General features: G+C 45.5%; 1 protein-coding gene across 1 annotated transcript in view; it reads right to left on the reverse strand.

Annotated features, from left to right (window-relative positions):
• Positions 1-7,468: 7,468 nt before the first annotated feature.
• Positions 7,469-20,012, reverse strand: part of SLC1A1 (solute carrier family 1 member 1) — a 72,290-nt gene continuing 59,746 nt past the window's right edge. The window contains exons 8-12 of the mRNA XM_028522158.2: positions 19,722-19,829; positions 17,697-17,819; positions 17,113-17,307; positions 12,002-12,136; positions 7,469-9,613 (exon numbers count right to left, since the gene is read on the reverse strand). Of these exons, the coding sequence (XP_028377959.1) occupies positions 9,367-9,613; positions 12,002-12,136; positions 17,113-17,307; positions 17,697-17,819; positions 19,722-19,829 (808 nt within the window). The 3' untranslated portion in view covers positions 7,469-9,366. The remainder of the gene's footprint in view (positions 9,614-12,001; positions 12,137-17,112; positions 17,308-17,696; positions 17,820-19,721; positions 19,830-20,012) is intronic.

Genomic DNA, 20,012 nt, shown 5'->3' on the forward strand with positions numbered 1-20,012 from the left:
GGAAGTGCTGGATTCACGGGGAGAGTTCCTTGTCATGAAAGTTCATTTTGTCTTTGCATGAGGAAATTCAGCAGAGGCAAATGATGACATCCTTTGTTCACTGAGTCGTGCAGCCTCCCAGCCCTGACAAATAACTAAATTGATTCCATAGCCTTGCATGGAATCACTCAATTTGTATTTATTAAGCCTCTACGTTGTGCTCAGTATTGTACTGGGCCCTGTGGGGTAGAGGATGAGTTATACTAATGAGTGTAAGATCCAACCTGTGCCCTTCTGGAGTCTCCAGACTTATTAGGGCTATGAGCTGTTTCATGTGTGATTATCAAAAGGCGTTGCAAACTCAAATGCCTTCAGGACCAGGCAGGATCTGTGACTGTCAGAAGCAGTGGGGTTTGAAATAATGGTGAGTGCTGGGGTGTTACTCCACTTCCTTCACCTCCTGCAAGGTTTTTAAATTCTTCAAATTCAAATCTAAAACAGCAAAAGGCTCTGTGGCCACGTAAAGGTGGTCTGAAGCTGGATCTTGCCCACAGCCACCAGTTTTGACTCTTATTTAATAGTATGAAATAATAATAACTGAATTTGTGGAACCTTATTTATAATTGTCTCAAATTAATTAACTTAATAATACAAGGCAATATCTGATTATGGACCAAGATACTATTACTTCTCTAGGTCCCATTTGGTAAGAAATAATGGAGCCTTGGGGTCAGGTGCCAAGAATTTATTTTTGACATTAAGGAATAGGAAGACTGGTGGAGAAGAGGTTTGGGAGAAGAGAAACTGGAATCTAAGGAAGGATATGTGTTTGGAGAAAAAGGGAATACCCTCTAAGGATATCTTCTGAAGTGTCCTAAATATTGGGCCTGGTATTTTAGACTTTGTGCTGTAGACAGTAAGAAACCATTAGAGTTTTGGTCTGGGAAAGTAGACAATTAACTTGACAATCCTGTTCAGGCTGGTCAGGGAGTGGGCAGAGGCTGGCAGCAGGGAGACTTTAACAAAGCCATTGAAGAAGTCTGGGAGTTAGAGCCAGGACAGGGTGGGAGGGTCATAGAGAAGAAAGGGGCTCATTAAACATGGATGGTGGGGAGAAACCACCAGGCACCTTATTTTAATGGTGCTTGAATGTGGAGGAGGTGGAGGGGGAGTCTGGCTCCTTTAAAAAAGAGATAGTTAAGTCAGAAGGCCTGGGCTGAATTGCAAAATGAGGGTGAACTATTTAATCATCAGGAGTGAAATATTGATTGAGAGAATAATTTGCTCTGCAGATAGTAGGTTACAGTGTTCTTCATTTTGTAGATTCACATTCTTCATGACATGAGGTGAGATGAACTCAGGATGAAGAGAGCAAAATGGGCCAAATAAAACCTTTTGGAGAGGAATTTCTTTCTCGTGGTGTTTTTTGGTAGTAGGGTCAGAGTGGGGAACCCTCAGCATTACAGGGCGGGGCTTCTGTGAGGCAGGTGGGTGCTCAGAGGCCCTGGGGGCCTTCTCTTGGATTTAGTTGTTGTTGTTACTGTTTTCTCTGAATCTTGTTCCTGTTTTGAAGGTTCTCATTGTTGTAAGTAGAACTGAGGATTATCAAAGTACACATTATTTATTTGAGAATGACAAAGGAAGAGAAAATGCAGGAATGCACCATGTTCAGTGATTTGTGGCTGAAATGAAGCTAAGCCACAGATGACCCACTTCACAAGGAGACAGCCTGCCACTCAGGCTCCAAGTAGACCTACCTTGTCACCTCCGACCTCTTGGGGTCAAAGAGGGTCAAAGAAATTGTTACGATCCTAAGTTGCAGTAGAAATCCTGGTGATTTTGAAAATACAATATTCAATTTAGGAAAAGAGACTACAGAAGAAATTTATAAGTTTGATCTTGGATAAGTTCAGTTTAAAAAGATGGTACAAGGGTAAAAGGGAAATGTCCAAGAGAAGTTGGAAATGTAGATCTGAAGTTTGGTCGAGAGGGCAGGGCAGGCGAAACCAAGGGCAGCTGTAGATTTAGGGGATACACATTTTTGTTAATCATCTAAATGGAGGTGGCATTGGAAGCCACAGTAATGGGCGAATTTCCCATGGAGAGAGTGTGGAGAGAGTGTAGAGAGAGCGACCAGAGGAAATGGAGCTGCTTCATTCATTCCACATTTGAGGGATCCCTGTGTGTCTGGCACAGGTGGGGTGTCGGGCAGAGAGGAGGCCCACAGGAAGGGAGCAGCAGGAGGAGGTCACAAAAACTACTGAAGAACAGGGTAGCAGGGAGAGGTTTGGGGCAGAACCCTGTCATGTCTTAGAATTCAAAGGGAAAGAACTTAGTGGAAAATGAGCTAATTAACAGTGGCAAATATTACAAAAGAGTGAAAATTAATGCCTAAGAGATGGCTTGTTGGATTTTGCCAGTAGGACATTGGTTTGTTTACCGTGGAGCTTATGTTCCTGATCTCAGAGGAAATGCTTCCAGCTTTTCACTATTGAGTGTGTTTGCTGTGGGCTTGTCATGTAAGGCCTGGATTATGTTGGGAAATGTTCCTCTATTCCTAATTTTTTAAGGGTTTTTATCATGAAAAGTTGTTGAATTTTGTCAAATGCTTTTTCTGCATTTATTGAGATAATTGTGATTATTACCCTCATTTTGTGAATGTATGCATTGCATTTATTGATTTGTCTATGTTGAGCTACTATATCTCAGAAATAAATCCCACTTCATCATGGTGGATGATCCTTTCATGTCCTGTTAAACTCAGTTTGCTAATATTTTGTTGAGGATTTTTGCATCTATGTCCACCAGGGATATTGACCTGTAATTTTTTTCCTTATAATTGTCCTTGTTTGGCTTTGTTTCAGAGTAATGCTGGCCTTGTAAAATGAATTTGACAGTGTTCCCCCCCTCCTCTACTATTTTTGGGAACAGTTTGAGAAGGATTGGTACTAATTCTTTAAATGTTAGAATTTACCAGTGAGGCCATTGGGACCTGGACTTCTCTTTGTTGGGGGGTTTTGACTCCCCCTGCTTTCTTTTGGTTTCTATTTGCATGGAACTTGTAGGCACTGGGAAGCGCCACATCTCAGTGGTTAGGAACACAGACTTTGGAATCAGGTTGGAGGTCCAACTCTGTGCACTCAGGCAAGTTAACCTCTCTACGCCACAGTTTCCTCATCTGGAAAATGGAGGGCAATAATACCTGCTTGATAGGAGTGTTGAAAAGAAAAAAAAAATGAAATTAAGCATCTAAAATATTTAGTACAGTGGCAGGCTTATAGTTAATACTTGGTAAGTATTAACAATGATTATTATTTGTCTTGAAAATTTTAGGCCACCCTATATTTGGGTTAGACTATTCTAGCACTCCTGGCCTTCTCTGACTCTCAATGCCTGGTGAAGAATCTTGACACTGGAGCCAAGTTGCTGGGCCACCTATTCATGTGTGATCTTGGGGGAAACTTCCTTAACCTTTTGTATCACTTTCTCACCTATAGTACTTCACAATGTTGTTGAGATTAACTTAGTTAATATTTGTTAAGTGCTAAGAACAGTGCTTGCCACATAGTAACTGTTGTGCAAACATTTGTCAACTAAATAAAAATGAGTTTCCTCTATGTTGTTGTTGCTGTTTTTTCTTCTGGGGAGACATGACATCCCATCCTCTCCTGTGTGCACCCTGGCAGGGAGAACACCCCTCCCTCAGTGCCTGCAGCGGTTAGGTGTTAGGTCAACACCTTAAGAAAAAGGGGACCTTTATTTGCCTTAAGAGTGTCATTTCTATGAAAGGTGATGAGGCCCAAGAATAGGGTAGGTGGCATCTACCTGGAATGGTATGGGGGCGAACTTTTCCTTAGCGCCAGAAAGGCATCCCGAGTATCCTTGCAGCCTGAGACTGCCTTGCTGTGTGTGCTGCTCATGTTCTCATTAACTGCAGGTGGCATATGCCCTAACCTAACTGGCCCCTCTTGACTGAGCAGAGTCTGGAGGTTGTATGTGTTTAATGTGAAGTTGGCACGTTCCTGTCTGGCTAAATCCGGAAGTGGAAGATTAGTTGGTAAATGCTAGGAATTAAAGCGTGTTTGGCATGCTGAGAATACAAAAGCAGTTGTTGAGGCAGGACCAGCCACTGTTCCTCTGTTGCTAACGGCGACTGCTCGTATTCATAACATAACTCTGAGTTACACAGTAGTAGTTCTCTGACACCTTCCAGGCCCTCCCAGTTTCCTAAAGACCTGGACTTTCGTTATCCTCAGATTCTTGTTGGAGAGCCTTCCCCTGCCCTTCCCCCACTCCAGAGTCCTCAGCTCAGACAAAGTTTTTTTTCTGTCCTGTTATTATTCTTGCCAAGCTAAACTGATGACTTTGGAAACACAACACGAGGACTCCTTAAATGCCAGTCACATTCAAATGCTTGGAGGACGATCAAAGTCATCTTTAAAATGAGCATGTCTTCAGTACTTTGTGAAGGTGAGTCCATGAAGTGAAGCACCTGTGTGATGGTGGACCACTCAATTCATTTCAATCAGTCTTATCCTTACCTTGGAAAAAGGGGTCTTTCCACACCGTCTGAACAAGATAAAGTGGCTCCTGGCCAGTGCCTCATTTCTACCACTGGCAGCCAGACCTTTGACTCTGAACTACCCAGCTGCATTACTTGCATTCCCTCAAATTCCTCGAAGTGAGAGACAAGAATGGGACATCGTGTAACCTTGCTGATAGCTACTCTGAGTCAAGAGGAACAGCAGCTACCAGAGTCTACAGTCTGGAAAACCTGTGTGTGCACACGTGTGTGGGGGGGGATCCAGACACTACTATTCAGGAGTTTGGTTGATTCTGTGCCTTTGTTTCTAGTGTCTTTGCCTCCATCTTTTGATAAGTGGTACTCCTATGGGGGGAGCGTCTCTCTGTGTACCATTCTGGTTCTGCTCTGAGGAGGGCAGTTTCCCAGCTTCAGGCTGGCGAGGCCTTCTAGAAGTCAAACTCTAAAAGAGGCCACTACTTTCATCTTTCCTTTTCTTCAACCAGAATACCAAAAGGGATGTTGATTTTATCTTGGCTTTGGGGGTGTACTAATAACTGTTCTGAACTTTGTGGTATCTTAAAATTGGCAGACCAAGGAGAGAGATTTGTAGATGAAACCACAAGTGTCTTCGTAATCCTGGAGAGATATCCTCCAAGCCATACATGGCACTTGTCTCTCTCAGCAGAAATGGGACAGCAGTTGTGTGGCCGACCTAATGCTGTCTTAGGAATTTGGTGGCATTCTTTAACCTGGGCCAGTCATCTCCATTCATGGTCAATAACCTCATACGCTTGTGAGCAATCACCTAATTCAGTATATGTGGATCAGTATATGTTGTTCCCAAAGCTAATTTAAAAAGGTTCACTTCTTGTGTATGTTATAGGGATTTTACTTAAAAAGTTAAGATTGCGGGGAGGGAGGCACATTTTCTACCATGGGGGTTATTTGTAAAACCCCATGTGGAGCCCAGAACGAAGTCCCAGCATGGGGAAGACAGTCACATGAGATATACAGGCCCAGACAGCAGAAGTGAACCTCATGTCACTAATCCAGGACTTAATGTAAAGGGTGCTACAGGAATGTACATCTCAGCCTCCATGCAGCCTGATCGCAAAGCTCTCTCTCTGTCTCAGGCCACAGAAAAGATTGCAAACATTTTTTGTTTAGTCCTCATGTGATACTTTACAGAAGAAAATATTCTAAGTCTCACACTATTTATTTTTAAAATTTATTTTTACTTGATTTTTACTGTCGACACCATTACAGATGTCCCTATTCCCTGTCCTCCCCGCCCCCTTGCCCACCTCCACCCAGCTGTCCCCTGCCGGCCATTGCCACACTGTTGTCTGGGACTGTGGGTTGTATGTGTATGTTCTTTGCTAAATCCCTTCACCTTTTTTCATCCAGTCCCCTCCTCATCCCTCCCCTCTGACAGCTGTCAGTCTGTTCCATGTATCTACACCTCTGTTTCTATGTTGTTCATTAGATTCCACACACAAGTGAGATCATATGGTATTTGTCTTTCTCTGACTGGCTTATTTTGTTTAGTCTTACACTATTTAAATCAAAATGTCCTATTTTCAGAGTTTACCCTTCATGGATGGGAGTTGTTAATATATTGTCTCACTAGGTTGGATGTACTCTTTGCTCTAATAACTCAGCTGATGTCAAGTGATGAAAGCTACAATCCTTAATCATATCAGTGGCAAAGGTCCCAACAAACTGGATAGCAATTGAAGTTGCCTCTCTATGGATTTCCCATGTACACAGGGGGTGAGGGTGTAGGGTTTTTTTCTGGGGGAACACACTAGTGTTTATCAAACATATTATGTGACAAAGTCTCTGCTAAATGCATCTTTCACATTTTCTCATTTAAAGCAATCTCAAGGGGCAATATTTATCACCATTTCACGGAAGATTAAACCAAGGCTGAGATTATTGGCAAGGGCCACAAAGCTGGTCAGAGGCCAGAGCTGTGTGCCTATTCACCGGTCCTTTGCTGGGCAGTTAAGAGGATACAGAATATTCTGTTGCATAAAACCTTCTAGAATTCTGCCAAGGCTCTGCATGACCAGTTCCTCTTTCTATTCCAGGACGGAAGGTTCTTACACACCTGCCAAGCCAACACTGTTGCTGGCCCACTGCTAGATTATAAACCACAGTTTCCTCATGCTCTTCTAAGAATCAGGTGTTTTAAATAAAAGGCCTTCTATGTCTTGTATCCAGTGAGCTCAGTAATATTTGTTCAAAAGGGAGTCATTTCTAGTACTGGTAACGTGGTTCCTCTGTACATGAATATACTCTGGGTAGGATCAAAATCATACAGGGGAGGTCCCTGCTCAGCTTCACTAACTTTTCCAAACAGACCTCTCTCTTTTAAGGGTTTGTGGTGTTGGGTATTTCATCCCATGTTGCCAAAAGAGAAAACTGTTGTGAATTAGTTTGCCAGGAAGTGATGAGCATTTTTATGAGACACTGTCTCAGTGGAGCGGAGAGAGCTGCCGCTCCCGTGTCTCTCACTCGCTGGTGGGTCCCCTTGCGGAGCCCCGGTGTGACTCGGGCTCCAGGCGGGACTGTGCTGCCCTTCCAAGTGCTCTCCGAAGATAGCCGTTCTTCGTGGTGTGCGGTGCTGTCGCAGATGGCAGGGTCAGCCCTTCAGTGAAAGCAGGTCGCCGTCTCTGTGGTGGCTTTCTCCCGCTGTAATTTCCACCCAAATCTACCTTCCTCTTCATCGTAGTCAGAGAGTGTGGGCCAGCTGTTCATAATGACACTGAATTTCAACCTTTTAATCCCCACTGATGGACGTGAAGAATTAGGATTACTTCTCCTCAAGCCCTGCTTTTTAATTCTTGGGTATAAACACAGTTTTGGAAATGATAACCTGTGTCCTGTCTGGATTAACTGACCATGCGTCCACCTTCCCACATCCACCAGGGTGAGATAAAGAACAGATAAAGAAAAAGGCAGGAAAGAAAGAACAATGTTTATTGAGACTGAAATAGAACATTGTTCTCTTTGATGAGTGAACAGCACAGTGTGTGAAGAGGTCAGTTACAAACCGACTCCAAAATAAGGATGACCTGCCGTTCAGGAACCGCCCTGCCAACTCCAGAGGCCCAAATCGGAGAGCCCTGCCAGGGGGTAAACCATTCGGCCCAAGACAAATTACTGATTAACTGTGTTATACTTAGATTGACTTTCCATAAACAACACTAGTCTTTGCATTTTAAAACTCACACTGAATTACTGGTTCTTATTATGATGTTTACATGTCAGTCCAGTATCATTCTCTTACAAGTTCAGGTACAAGTGGTCAATACTGAGCATTTACTGACTTTTCCATGCTCTTTGGCACAATTTCTGGTTTCTTAAATAGGAAAGCACAGGCTTACACGGGCTACTCAACACTGCAGAAGCACAAGTATTTTGGATCTCAGTGGAAATACAAGTTTATGTTAAGCATTATTTACAAGATGTGAGTGGAAGCACAGACCTTAATAAGATTTCATAAATTAGCAGGAGAATGACAAAGGATGATTTTAACAAGCCCGGCCAAGATTACTAGACTACCAGTCAGAACAGCCCTCTCTGGAGGAGGAGACAAGTGACACACAAGTGAAGAGTTTTCCTGAACCGCTGAGCCCAGTGTCTCAGGTTGTGGGATTTACCCTGCAAGAATCAGGGTGGGATAGCGCCGTTCTGGTCAGTGTGGCTTGATCAACCTATCAAGTCAGTATTAAAATACAACTTAGCTGGTAAGCTTGCCACTGTTGCATGGGCCCTAATGGGTACAAAAGAGCAAAGTACTGTCATTTTTAAGTAGGTATGGCTGACCTTGGAAGAATGAAGCCTTCCAGTTGGATACAGACACACCCAGCCTTATCTGAGTGACCCCTTTGTACATAATCTCATGCAGAGCTGACGTGGATTCCCTTCCAGCAGAATTTGGAAGTTGTAAGGAACGGCTGTGCCACCTCAGGGTATCAGCATGATACGTCTGTGCTTTGGGGCAGATTCCCAGACGTGAAACGGCTGAACACCACCATCCCTCATGCTGGTGCTCCCGAGAGAGGAGTCTGACAAGCCCCAAAGCAGATCTGGACTGGAATCATCATCATTATTCAAGTATAAGGAGAGCTTTATTTCACATTGACAGTTCAATTCTGATCTCTGTCGGACAAATTATATGAAAATAGTATTTACACACATACATACCTAGCTCAATACTGAACACTGGGTTAGGAGTTCCCAGTGTCCCATACAGTACATCGACAAGAGAATCTCCCTCCTCCCAGACCCGACGCCCATCTCACAACTGTTATTGCAGAACGGTGCTGGTCTGTTTTCTTTCAAAGCAGTGTCTTTGAAATTGGCCAGAGATGAGTTCAAAATGGACAATTTGGCACATTAACCTGGGGGAGGGGGTGGTTGAGATGCATTATAATTTATAAAAACATGAGATGTCAAAGGAATTCCATGCCAATACAAAGCCTGAGTAAAAATTTGTAGTCAATGACAGAGTATTTTTTTAAAAACCCAAAACACTGGTCCATGGATGAGAAAGCAATTCCTTTTTCACATTTGTTACCTAATTCCAACAGCTGCTATGTTACATGCTTCCGAACTTTGTCATAGAATTTTACAACTCTAGATAAGACAGCTTTCCTTTTAATCAATTTCCTTTTATCTTACCCCACCCCCAAGTCCCAGAACCTGGAGAGCAAAAGCTCTGAGTCCAAATATAGAAAATAATCTGAGGTCTGTAATATCAGGTCAAATGTACAATTGTTTTTCTTTCCCTCAATGTTTGAAATTGCTAAGAGATGTCCTTCATCTTTCCCAGTCATCTGAAGCCTGGGGCCCTAGAACTGTGAGGTCTGGGTGAACGACACGGTGTCAGATTTGTCTATGGCAAAGCCTCCGTTGACGTAGGACTTCTTCGTGTCCGAGTCTTCGTTATCGAGCGTCGTGGTTTCCACAGCAAAGGGGTTCACAAAGTTGACTTCAGATGAAACGCTCATCTGCTCCAGCTCCTTCTTGGAGAGCTTCTCCACAATGCCCGTCCCAAATGCATCCCCCAGGACGTTCACCATGGTCCGGAACCGGTCCCTGGGGGAGGCAGAGGGTGAGTCAGACAGGGGGCCTGGATTTCATTTTCCTTCCCCACTGGAGAGAAGAAAGGACCCGAAGTGTTAAGTTGTACGTTAAGCAAATGCAGAGAGTGCTGTCTCATGGCTGGCTGACCACAGGCTGCTCTCCTCACGGGTCTGGTGGTTCACGAAAGGACAGAAGGAGCAAACCAGTTCCCCGTGCCTGTGCTCCCAGTAAGTGACCCCCATAAATTCAGCACTAATAACCCTAAATTCCCTCTTTTTGTCCCAAAGAAATGGGAATAGTATTCACAGATTATTTTGGGGGAGCCAAAGGAGAGTCAAAATTTAGTAAGTCTGAACTCCCTGAAACCTATACAATTAACCAATGTCACACCAATAAATTCAATAAAAATAAGTAAATACATTCAATAAGTCTTTCACCTCTAACCCCTGTCTCGTGGACATTTCCAGGAGCTCTTCTGGCCAAGGTGAGAGAACTCGGATGTTTTGTGGGTGGCGTATGTGCTGTGTGTGTGTCCCTGGTGTACTTGTTTCTTCACCACACTAGGCCACTCCATAAATGAGCCAGCAGAGACGCCACAGAGCACGGTCAGAAAACACAGGTTTGCCTGGGAATGGCTTTCTCCTTGAGGCATCCCCAGTTAATCTTAACTCCCAGACAGCGTGGAGAAGAGGCTGAAGGCGGGAAGTTGTGTGGGTAAAGAAGGCACACTGGTGAGAGGATGCTGGAGCATAGTTGGTAGGAACTACGTGCATGAATATTCTTGTGGAAACTACACCATCAGGGCAGAAAAGGTCAACAGTGCTTACCCATGTGCATTCTGGATGCCCTTCTGCATTAGAAAGAACAAATGGAAGCATCTGTCTCAATGGTAGGGCACCTTTGCAAGAAAGGGCCTTGTAGAACCAACCAGCTACTAAGGGGGCCCTCACATGGCACAGCCTCCCCAGTTCAGGAGCTTCTGCTTTCTGAAGTCCTTAAAGTCTTTGAAGAAGACTTTATCTTCAGACCATGTGGAATGTTTCTGCTCCCCTTTCCTCCATCTCGGCAGCCACTTGCAAACTACATAGCCCTGGACTCCCCAGCAAGCCCAGGCTGGTTGTAAGGGAAGACTCACTAAGGAGCTATACCTCCCCTGATGGCCGGGGGACAAAGCCAGACCTCGATGCTGGAAGACCAATGCACAGTGTGGATATCAACCAAGGGGAGAGCTGGGAATCAGGCTCATTCCAACTCTCATCTTGGGGGTCACAAAGGCACATTCTTACCCTTACCCTGAACATACTACAGCTATTCTGCTGTGTTCCTCAGCTGTGTGTGTGTGTGTGTGTGTGTGTGAGAGAGAGAGAGAGAGAGAATGAGAAAGGGAGAGAGAATGAAAATTGGTTGAGGCCTGAATGGTCTAACTCACTCTATTTTTAACAAGACTTGCCTTTTATTGAGCACATACTGTCTTCCAGACACTGGTCTATATTAGCTGACTCAGTCCTTACACCAGCCCAATGAGACAGATAGAATCCTTCCCATCTTACAGATAATGCAACTGGATCTCAGAGAGGTTAAAGAACTTACTCAAGGTCAAAAGCCAGTAAGAAGACACTGAATGCAGATTCAAACCCAAGTCAGTCTTACTGCAAAGCCTCTGCTCATACCACTGCCCCTGATGGTCTGATGCTTGGGAAGATAGGCTGATTTTGAACCAGATGGTTCTGAACCTATGATGCTGACCTATGGCTAAGATAGGCTAGGGTAGCCTATGAGGTTTGGAACGTCTGGGGCCTTCCGTAGCTGCTTTAAAAACATGTATTTTTTTAAATCCTTATTGGAGGACATTTTTTCATTGCTTTTAGAGAGGAAGTGGAGGGGGGGGGCGCAGCAAGGAGAGGGGCAAGAGAGAGACAGAGAAATGAGAAAGAAGCATCAACTGGTTGCCTCCCACACACTGCTGGACCAGGGATCATACTCACCTGGACCAGAGTCAAACCTGCAACCTAGATATGTGCCCTGACCAGAAATCAAACCCACAACCTTTTGGTTACGGGACAACACTCCATCCAACTGAGCCACACCAGCCAGAGCCATTCCTGGCTTCTTCAGTTTATTAGTCTGTGTTTGTCTCATCTAATACCCAACTCCTAACCTTGAGCGTTACCAGGTGTAATGAGCTAGTACAGGGCATTGCCTTTTTAAAATCACTGCTTGAAGTTATGAGAAGTTAATTTTTAAGCATGTTATCAGATGGCCTGGTCAGAGGGAAATTAAAATAGCAACAGATGGCTCATTAGGCAATCTGAGGAGAGAATGATGACAGACTGCAGATTCTGCATGGCCGGGAAGCCCGCCTCCCCATCCGGCCGCAGCAGCGCATTTATTCCAACTCACAGGAACCAGTCGACAGCAATGATGAGGGTGACATCCTCAGTGGGCAGGCCCACGGCGCTCAGCACGATCACCATGGTCACCAGGCCAGCCTGGGGCACACCAGCAGCTCCGATGCTGGCAGCTGTGGCTGTGACGCTGTAGCCAGAACACACAAGTGTGAAAGGAGTTAGACACCCACTTCTTCCTTCAAGGCCCCTGGCCCAAAACGGTTAGTCCTAATGGCTGTTCCTGCTGTGTCCCCAAATTAGCCAGCCAGAAGCTGTTATCTGCTGAGTACCAGCTCTGCCTTATTAGAGGGCTGGGAGAAACTGAGGGGAGCATGATCTCCTTCCAGGGGGAGACACAGCAAATCATGCGAATGCAAGGACTGCGTGAGTGGCACACAAAAGAGTGAGAGAGAGATCCAGGAAGAAGGCAAGAGTTTACCAACTGGGGTGTTTATGGAAGGCTTTACCTACCCATTCATCCAAACGAGTGACAGGTACCTTCCCACCTGCATTCTTTCTCCCTTATCCCATCCACTCACCCAGTCATTTAATGAGCATGTAGTACGTGCCAGGAATCTATGCTGCCTTGAAGGGTGGTAGAGGGATAGTGGAAGGGCATTTTAGGTGAAGGCAAAACTGGAAGTGTTCAAGCAGGTTTTACTCACTTTTTTGACATCACAAGACTCTTGATCTCTCTGGGAGATGCCCTTTTGAGCAGTGAATTGAGAAATAGCTATGACTCCTGTCCAAGGTGTAAGCATTTATTCCTGACTGCTCCTTTTTGCCAGTGGATGCACTTTGTGCAAAAGAAAGATAGATATGGAGTCCAGGAGAGGCAGCCATGTGAAATTCATTCTACGTATTTAAAATGATGTCTCTTGGGCAGATAAAACATGGCACTAGGAATTTTTCCCTTTGGAATATGCAGTTTTTCGTCAGCAACTTCCTTACTTAAATCTGGTCATTTTGGAGGAAACAAGGGCTGACCATGCCTTGAAAAGTCCTTTGACTTGAGTCAGCTGGAAAGGGACACCCACTACATTTTCTGGAGATGTGCCCTCCCCCTGGGCCAAGGCCTGAACTGCCTCCAGGACGCCACTGAGTGGAAAGGTGAAGATGCAGAAACTGCCAGTTCAAACTAGAGGAATCCCTGATTCTAGCCACAAAGCCACATTCTTTGAGCTCATAAAGCCTCAGAGTTTGTATGAGGCTGACTCTACTGCCCATTCACCTGCCTAGCGATGGGTCACAGACAGTGTTTCAGGGTATGGTTAAACTCAGGCCGGAGTTCTTTCACAAGTGTGTCTTTCCTCAGTGGTTGTGGCCACCCAACTTCCAGTAAATCAGAGATTTCTGGGGTGTTCCAATTCCTCTCAACATTTCAGGCCTGCATAATCCTTTAGATCTGTTCTGACTTACATATTTTTTGTTAAGCCTAAGCTTATTTCAGTGCTTGTTGAAAAATTTTAAACTGAATGCATGGATGGGTCTTCTGTGTCAGAAGTGGTATGTATCCATGTCCACGGATCCCTCTCGGAACCCACAACACATCACTGTTAACCACATGGTCCCTATAAGCCTGAGGCTGGGCTCGAAGCTCAAAATTGCTTTGGTCAAAACTCTGCTTTTGACCATGACCTTGCTTACTAGACTTCAGCTATTTAACTGGCTTTGGTCTGAAGTATAAATCTTCAGATAGGGGAATTTTACTGACACCATGTCCTTAGGCAAGTACTTCTCTGAATCTACTTCCCACCTGTTAAATGTAACTCATGTGTTTCCTTTGCAGGGCTGCTGTGAAGATTCAGTGAGGTGATACATGTAAAGCACCCAGTATAGCACCCGGATATAGTAGGTGCTTAAAAACTGACGCCATTGCTGCTACTTCAGCAGTGGCTGCTATTCTATGACCACTGCTGCTAGTATTATTACTACTACTGTAACAGGGTGCAGCCAGAGCCCCCTGAAAGAGGGATTTGTAATGGGGTACAGAACTCAAGGTGTCCAGGAAATATTAAAAATATAGGATGTCCTCAGCCCCACAAGTCTGAACTGGGGCATGGGACACATGGCGCAGGGCCATGCAGAGCTATTTTGTACAGCCACAGCTTTGCAGCTAACCTCTGGCATGGTCATTTAACATATCTATAACCTTTAACTGGTTTCTTAGATATGTTAAATGGCTGTGGCTGTGTTTTGAGTCAGAGAGATGGGAGTGACCCAGGATGTAACTGGGAGGCAACTCCCTCTGGTTACAGCGCCTATTGAGAGCTTGAAGATGGTTCGCTCCACGCCATGAGGCCATGCCTGCCCGTACTTACTGTGGCAGCCCAGGAAAGCTGGAAAAATACAGGAATGCTGGCACATGTAGCCAGTTGTGGGAGGAGTCAGAAACGGGGCTGCCGAGGAAGATTGGTATTGGGATTTAAACCCAGTCATGGCAGGTATGTGAGGGGGCCCTATGCAGCTTTGGTGAGAGAGGGAACCATGCAGGTTTGGCAAGGTTTGGGAGCTTTGGGGCTCCCTTTGCCACGCAGCCTAGGAAGCAGATGAGCAATATATATCAGCGATGGAGAGTTCTCTCTTAGCAGTTCAGAAGAATGCGGGAGAGATGCTGTGAGAAAGCGGTGAAAGGACTCTTGCTGGTGGGCCATGAGAAGGTGTCACATGGATTTGGATTAAGAACTGGAGATCCCGGCAACACAGCTGATGGTTCTGAGAACTGCAGGAGGCCTGCCAGCCAAGCACAGGTTACTGGGAAGAACCGGAAGCTACCTGAACCACAGACTTCTATTGCTTTTCCTGAGATACGGTACCCCAGACTGGGCAAAGAGGGGATGGAAGGACTATGTGTGTTTGTGGGTGTTCTAAAGAACTTTAGTATTTTAATGAAGACATTAAGTCACTACTCTAAGTCTGTATAACTTTTTGAATGAATACTTCCTTTCCTTTTTACCAATCTCTGACATTGAGAGATGTTATTCCCTGGTGGCAGGCAAGGTGAACCTAGAACAGGGGGACCCCAGGAGAAGGGGGATCCATTTGGTAACACTACCACAAAAACAACTGCTAGTACTGTTACTGCTACCTTTTCCTCCAAGCTCTTTCTAGGCCCCAAATGTTATAATTAGCTTTCATTATAAGAAAACACATCCTACTTCCAATCAGTTGTGACGTTTGGTAAATGAATGCTATGAAAAAAACCACAAAAGAGTATGTTTTGGGGGGACAATGCCTACATTTCTTTGATGTCCAGTCCCACAGGGCCACAGAAAGAGATAAACTACAGGCCCAAAAACCTCTTTAACCACCAAACACAGGAGCCACAATGGTAACTTGTACAGTTAAAAATAACACTCATTAATTCATGGCCTCCCGGGTAGAGCCAGAAAGGATGTTTTACTTTAAGTGAGTGATTACTCTGGACCTGGCAGCTGTAATTGGCTCTGGGCCAGCAGTTATCAGCCAAGTCAGCTATAAGAATATACCAGACAGGGAGAGAGGTTTTTATGTGAATTGATTATTTAGCCTCAAGGCCCCAAGTTTATTCCTCCAGCAGGTTTTCTTTTTCTTTTTTAAAGGTTAGAGAGAGATAGGAAACTTATGACTGAGGCAGAGGGAGGGAATTCATCACAAGGTGGCAAGTACCCCGAAGCACTGGCATCTCATACAGCCACTGCTTGGACATCAGCGCAGTGCAGCCAGGATTGCACAGCCCCAGGTGAGGGAGGTGGGAAAAGGCACTTGGGAGTCTAAAAGTACCAACTGCTGGAACCACAGTGGCTGTGGGACCTTCTCCAGCATGATTCAAGGTTTCAGTTCTAACATACTTGTTGCAGTTCAACCCATACGACTTTATTCAAGCTCTTCTGGCAGGATCTTCTTTAGCCACTAACACTTCTTCACAGCTCCCGCAGCATCCATAGAGTTGCCCAGCGGATGAGCCAAATGGCCTGGTTTGTGCTTGTCTTCAGTTGATTTCAAGCAAACTGCAATAAATACTTTATGACTTGGGGTTGGGGAAGGTTTAAAGATGTGTGTACTGTTAGAACTTAATTTATGCCTGGAACTTATGCCTGTGCCAAGTGCTGGGGACGCAAGAGTGAATTAACTCTGATGTGGTCAGGTCGTCCTTGAGTAGGCTCAGGGGCCCGGTTTAGTCTTAATCTTCTCTCCAAACTGAAGTCTCTGATGAATTCGAATCACAACCCACACTTCAAAGCCGTGCTGACCAGCAGAACCTTCTGCAGTGACAGAACCTATAATGCTGGCACCTATGTCTGCAACAATGGGACCTTCTGTGTTTGCTCCACCCAATTCGTGTGTATAGCTAACGGCCACCAAATGAACAGAGCAGCTCTCAATGAACAGCTCTTGTAACTTCACTGATGACATGTTCACCATCGACTTGAGTGGACAATTTCAGTCTCCATTTGACTGGGATTCTCTGCAGTATTTGGCTCCACTGACCACTTCTTCCTTGAAAATCTCTCTTTTCTGGGGTTCAGTGACACCGTGGTTTCATGGCCCTCTTCCTGCCTTTCTTTCCTTGTCATTCTTCCTCTTGGGTTCTTCCCTCCCTGCCTGCCTCTCACGTTAGGATTGTCTAGGGCTCAGTCCTTGGTCCTTTTCTCCACTGTGTGGACTCTCTCTATGTAATGTCATCCATTCTGAACATTTACTGAGTACTCCCCATGTGGGCATCATTCTAAGCATTTTATATGCATCATCTAACTTAATTATCACTCCTTGGGTAAAATGTTGGTATTATGATTATCTTCATTTTATGCGTGAGAAGCAGAAGCTTAGAGAATTCAAGAAACTTGGCAAAGGCCTTATCTAATCGTGGTAAAACTCAGATTCAAACACAGATAATTGACTAACAAGCCGAGGACTCTGGCTTCTGTATCTACAGTTGAGAACTCACTGCTCACTGCCTATTTCCACCTGGGTGTTTTAAAGGCATTTCAAACGCCTTTAGTCGTGTTTAGTCCAGGGAAGAGACTCTGTAGACCAAAAACATCAATCCACCACTGGATCACACTTGATCTCTCTTCACAGGTGATTTCTGCTAGAGGCAATTCCAGTAAGGGTGATGGAAGGGAGCGTGACACCAAGCCCCACCTGATAGTGATGATCTGCCCGATGCCCAGGTCCAAGCCATTCAGCTGTGCAATGAACACAGCTGCCACCGCTTCGTAGAGGGCAGTCCCGTCCATGTTGATGGTGGCACCGACGGGCAACACAAATCTGGTGATCCTTTTGTCCACTTTGTTCTTTTCTTCAGCACAGCGGAACGTGACAGGCAGTGTTGCCGAACTGTGTGGTAAAAAGACAAGCAACTTATGGTTTAGAAATGCTGGTCCTCAGTCCCTGCCTGAGGAGACACTTCTATCCCAAAAACTAAACCAAGAGACCAAAGCATGCTGGCACTTTTGACAGGTTCAGAATTCAAAAGGTGCTATGGCCACCACTGCTCCAAGTTGCAGCATAACCCGTTCCCGGGCTGCAGGCCATGCCAAGAGGACAGGAAAAATCCAATAGGGTAAAGAAATACATTCAAGGACATGGGCAGAGAACATGGACATTGTTTCTTGAATTAAAGGCAGCTACAAAAATGACAAGCTACAGTCAGTACTTCATCGAGTGTGGTGAGAGTTGATAAGGGAAGGCCCAGAGACTTCTTCTAGACACCCCCTTCCGGTTACCTGGAAGAGATCATGAGGGCCGTCAGGAGAGCCTGGGCCATTCCCATGGCGAATCGGAAAGGGTTCTTTCTTACGACTATGAAATATATCAGTGGGAGAATTATAATGGAGTGGATTGCAAGTCTGTAAACAAGAGAGAGAAACAAGTTCATAGGTGATACCACCTTCTCATATTAACCTTTTTTGAGTCCAATGCCTTAACCACTCGGCCATCACAGCCACATATTAACCTTTTTTCAAACAGCTTTTTCATTCATAACATCATTGAACTTTAATAATGACCCAATGAGAAAATGAGAAGCAGGGCAGGAACACATCTCCATTCCACATATGAAGATACAGAGATTCACTCAGCAGATGAAGCATGTTGTCAAAGTTAGATGCCAAGCCAGAGGCTGAACCCACATTTCAGAGCTCAGAGGACAGTCACGTCACGCTTCCAAGCCCTGTACACACTGTTCCTGCTGACTGCGCTCAAATGCTTTCACTTCCTTCTGCTGCAGAAACCTAACTCCTCCTCTCAGGCGCCATAAAACTTCCCTTCCTTCAGGGAGCCTTCCCTCGCCTTTCCACACCCGGCTGACTCCTCCCTACTTGGTGACTCCGTGGCCCCATCCAAACCTCTGGTATAGTCCGTATTACAGCCCTCGCCACTCTGGTGGCGCCCACTGTCTAAGAATGGAGTGAGGAACGCAATGAGGAGGAGGACGTCCCTGCTCTTCTATAGTCAGGACTGATGCTCTACATTACTCCTGTCTTCCAAAACGATTCCTTGTTTCACATGGAAATATGTAGGTTACACAAAACAGGAGCTTCAGAAATGAGACCAATTTAGCAGATGCTATGTAAGTGGCAACTTAGACGTTAAAGATCAGTTATGTGAACATGAAATAATCATTGAAAATATAGTTCCTGGAGGTCTGGAGAGAGGGTCCTCTGGACAGAGAGCTTGTGGCTAAGAACTATGAGGAACTGGCTTATTTAGTTTTCTGTTAGAAACCGAGCTAGGATAAGAGGACAGAAACCAGCAGAACCCGTCTATGAAATGGCTCGGCATACTGGCCCTCAGCCCCATCACTGCTTGAACACAGCCCCTGGCCTCTCATAGGTGGATGGCCCTGGGATGTGACTGACCCTCACGCTGTAGGAACCCAGGCTTCTTCCCTGTTGGCCATCAGGGCTATGCTTTGGGTAAACACAGAATAAGTAGCAAATGCTGTGCAGTGGAAACTCCCCAAGGTGATCAAGTTCCAATAAGTGGGCTGATTATTCACTTTGGGTGTGTGGGGGCACTGACCTTCGGGAATCAAACTGATGATGTTTACTCATTCCCGTGGTCCACATTTCTCGGCATATGCGATGTATCCTGCCCCTGACGAGGTATCTGGGGGCACCATTTATAACTCATCCCCTCGGCAAACCAATAACTGGGCTGAAGTAAATATGTAAATTACCTGTCTCCCGCTGCCTTCCAGCTTTCCACAATTCCTACCAGCCTTAAGATTTCCCCAGTACCCTCTCTGGCCCTGTGATGATGCAGGGAGTGACAGCAGTCACCAGCCCCACTAACAGGCTTGCAACCAACCGGCTGTCTTGCTCCTACTTGCTTGATTTTTATTTAGGCCCTGCCTAATTTCTTTCAGGCTCAGGGTGCATGGGAGTTATTATTACTTGCTTGGTTAGTTAGTTTATATCCTTGAGGAAGTAAAGGCCAGGAGAGAGCCAAGACTGAATACCAATGGGTTTTGCTCTTGTTTTAAAAAATTATTTGAACACAAGTAATAAAAGCAGTGACAGAGGCTGGTCCAGGCTGTTCTGCCAAGATCCGGCAATGAGTGCAGTGAGATCCACCTCCAGCACAGCTGTTAAAGGGCAGTCCTGCCCCCCTCCCCCGCCACGCCGCTCTCTTATCGCTGAACCCCATCTTCCCCTGCACGTGGAAGAGAAGCTGATTTTAACCAACTGAAACCCAGCCCCTCATGAGTTCAAGTGAGGTTTGTGTTTCTCCTCTTGTGTCTGACATACCCAGTGAGGACGGTGGCCATGTACAGGCCCAGCTTGCGGAATATTTCCCAGTCTTCCACTTCTATGATCTTCCCAGCGATCAGGAACAAGATACCGATTGGCATGTAACTAGAAAGTAAGCACAACGTCAGCAGGTGTTCCCTCTCGGTGGGGTCGCTGGGGAGGAAACAGGCCAGGGCCCGCGCCTCGGCTCTGCACACGTTCTCGGCTGGCAGCTGCGCAGGGCACACGGTGAAGCTAAGCTTACAGTTTCACCTCAGTTTCAGGCCCTGGGGGACCACAGTGGCTCCA

The sequence above is a fragment of the Phyllostomus discolor genome, chromosome 3 (assembly GCF_004126475.2).
Source record: "Phyllostomus discolor isolate MPI-MPIP mPhyDis1 chromosome 3, mPhyDis1.pri.v3, whole genome shotgun sequence".
Taxonomy (NCBI): domain Eukaryota; kingdom Metazoa; phylum Chordata; class Mammalia; order Chiroptera; family Phyllostomidae; genus Phyllostomus; species Phyllostomus discolor.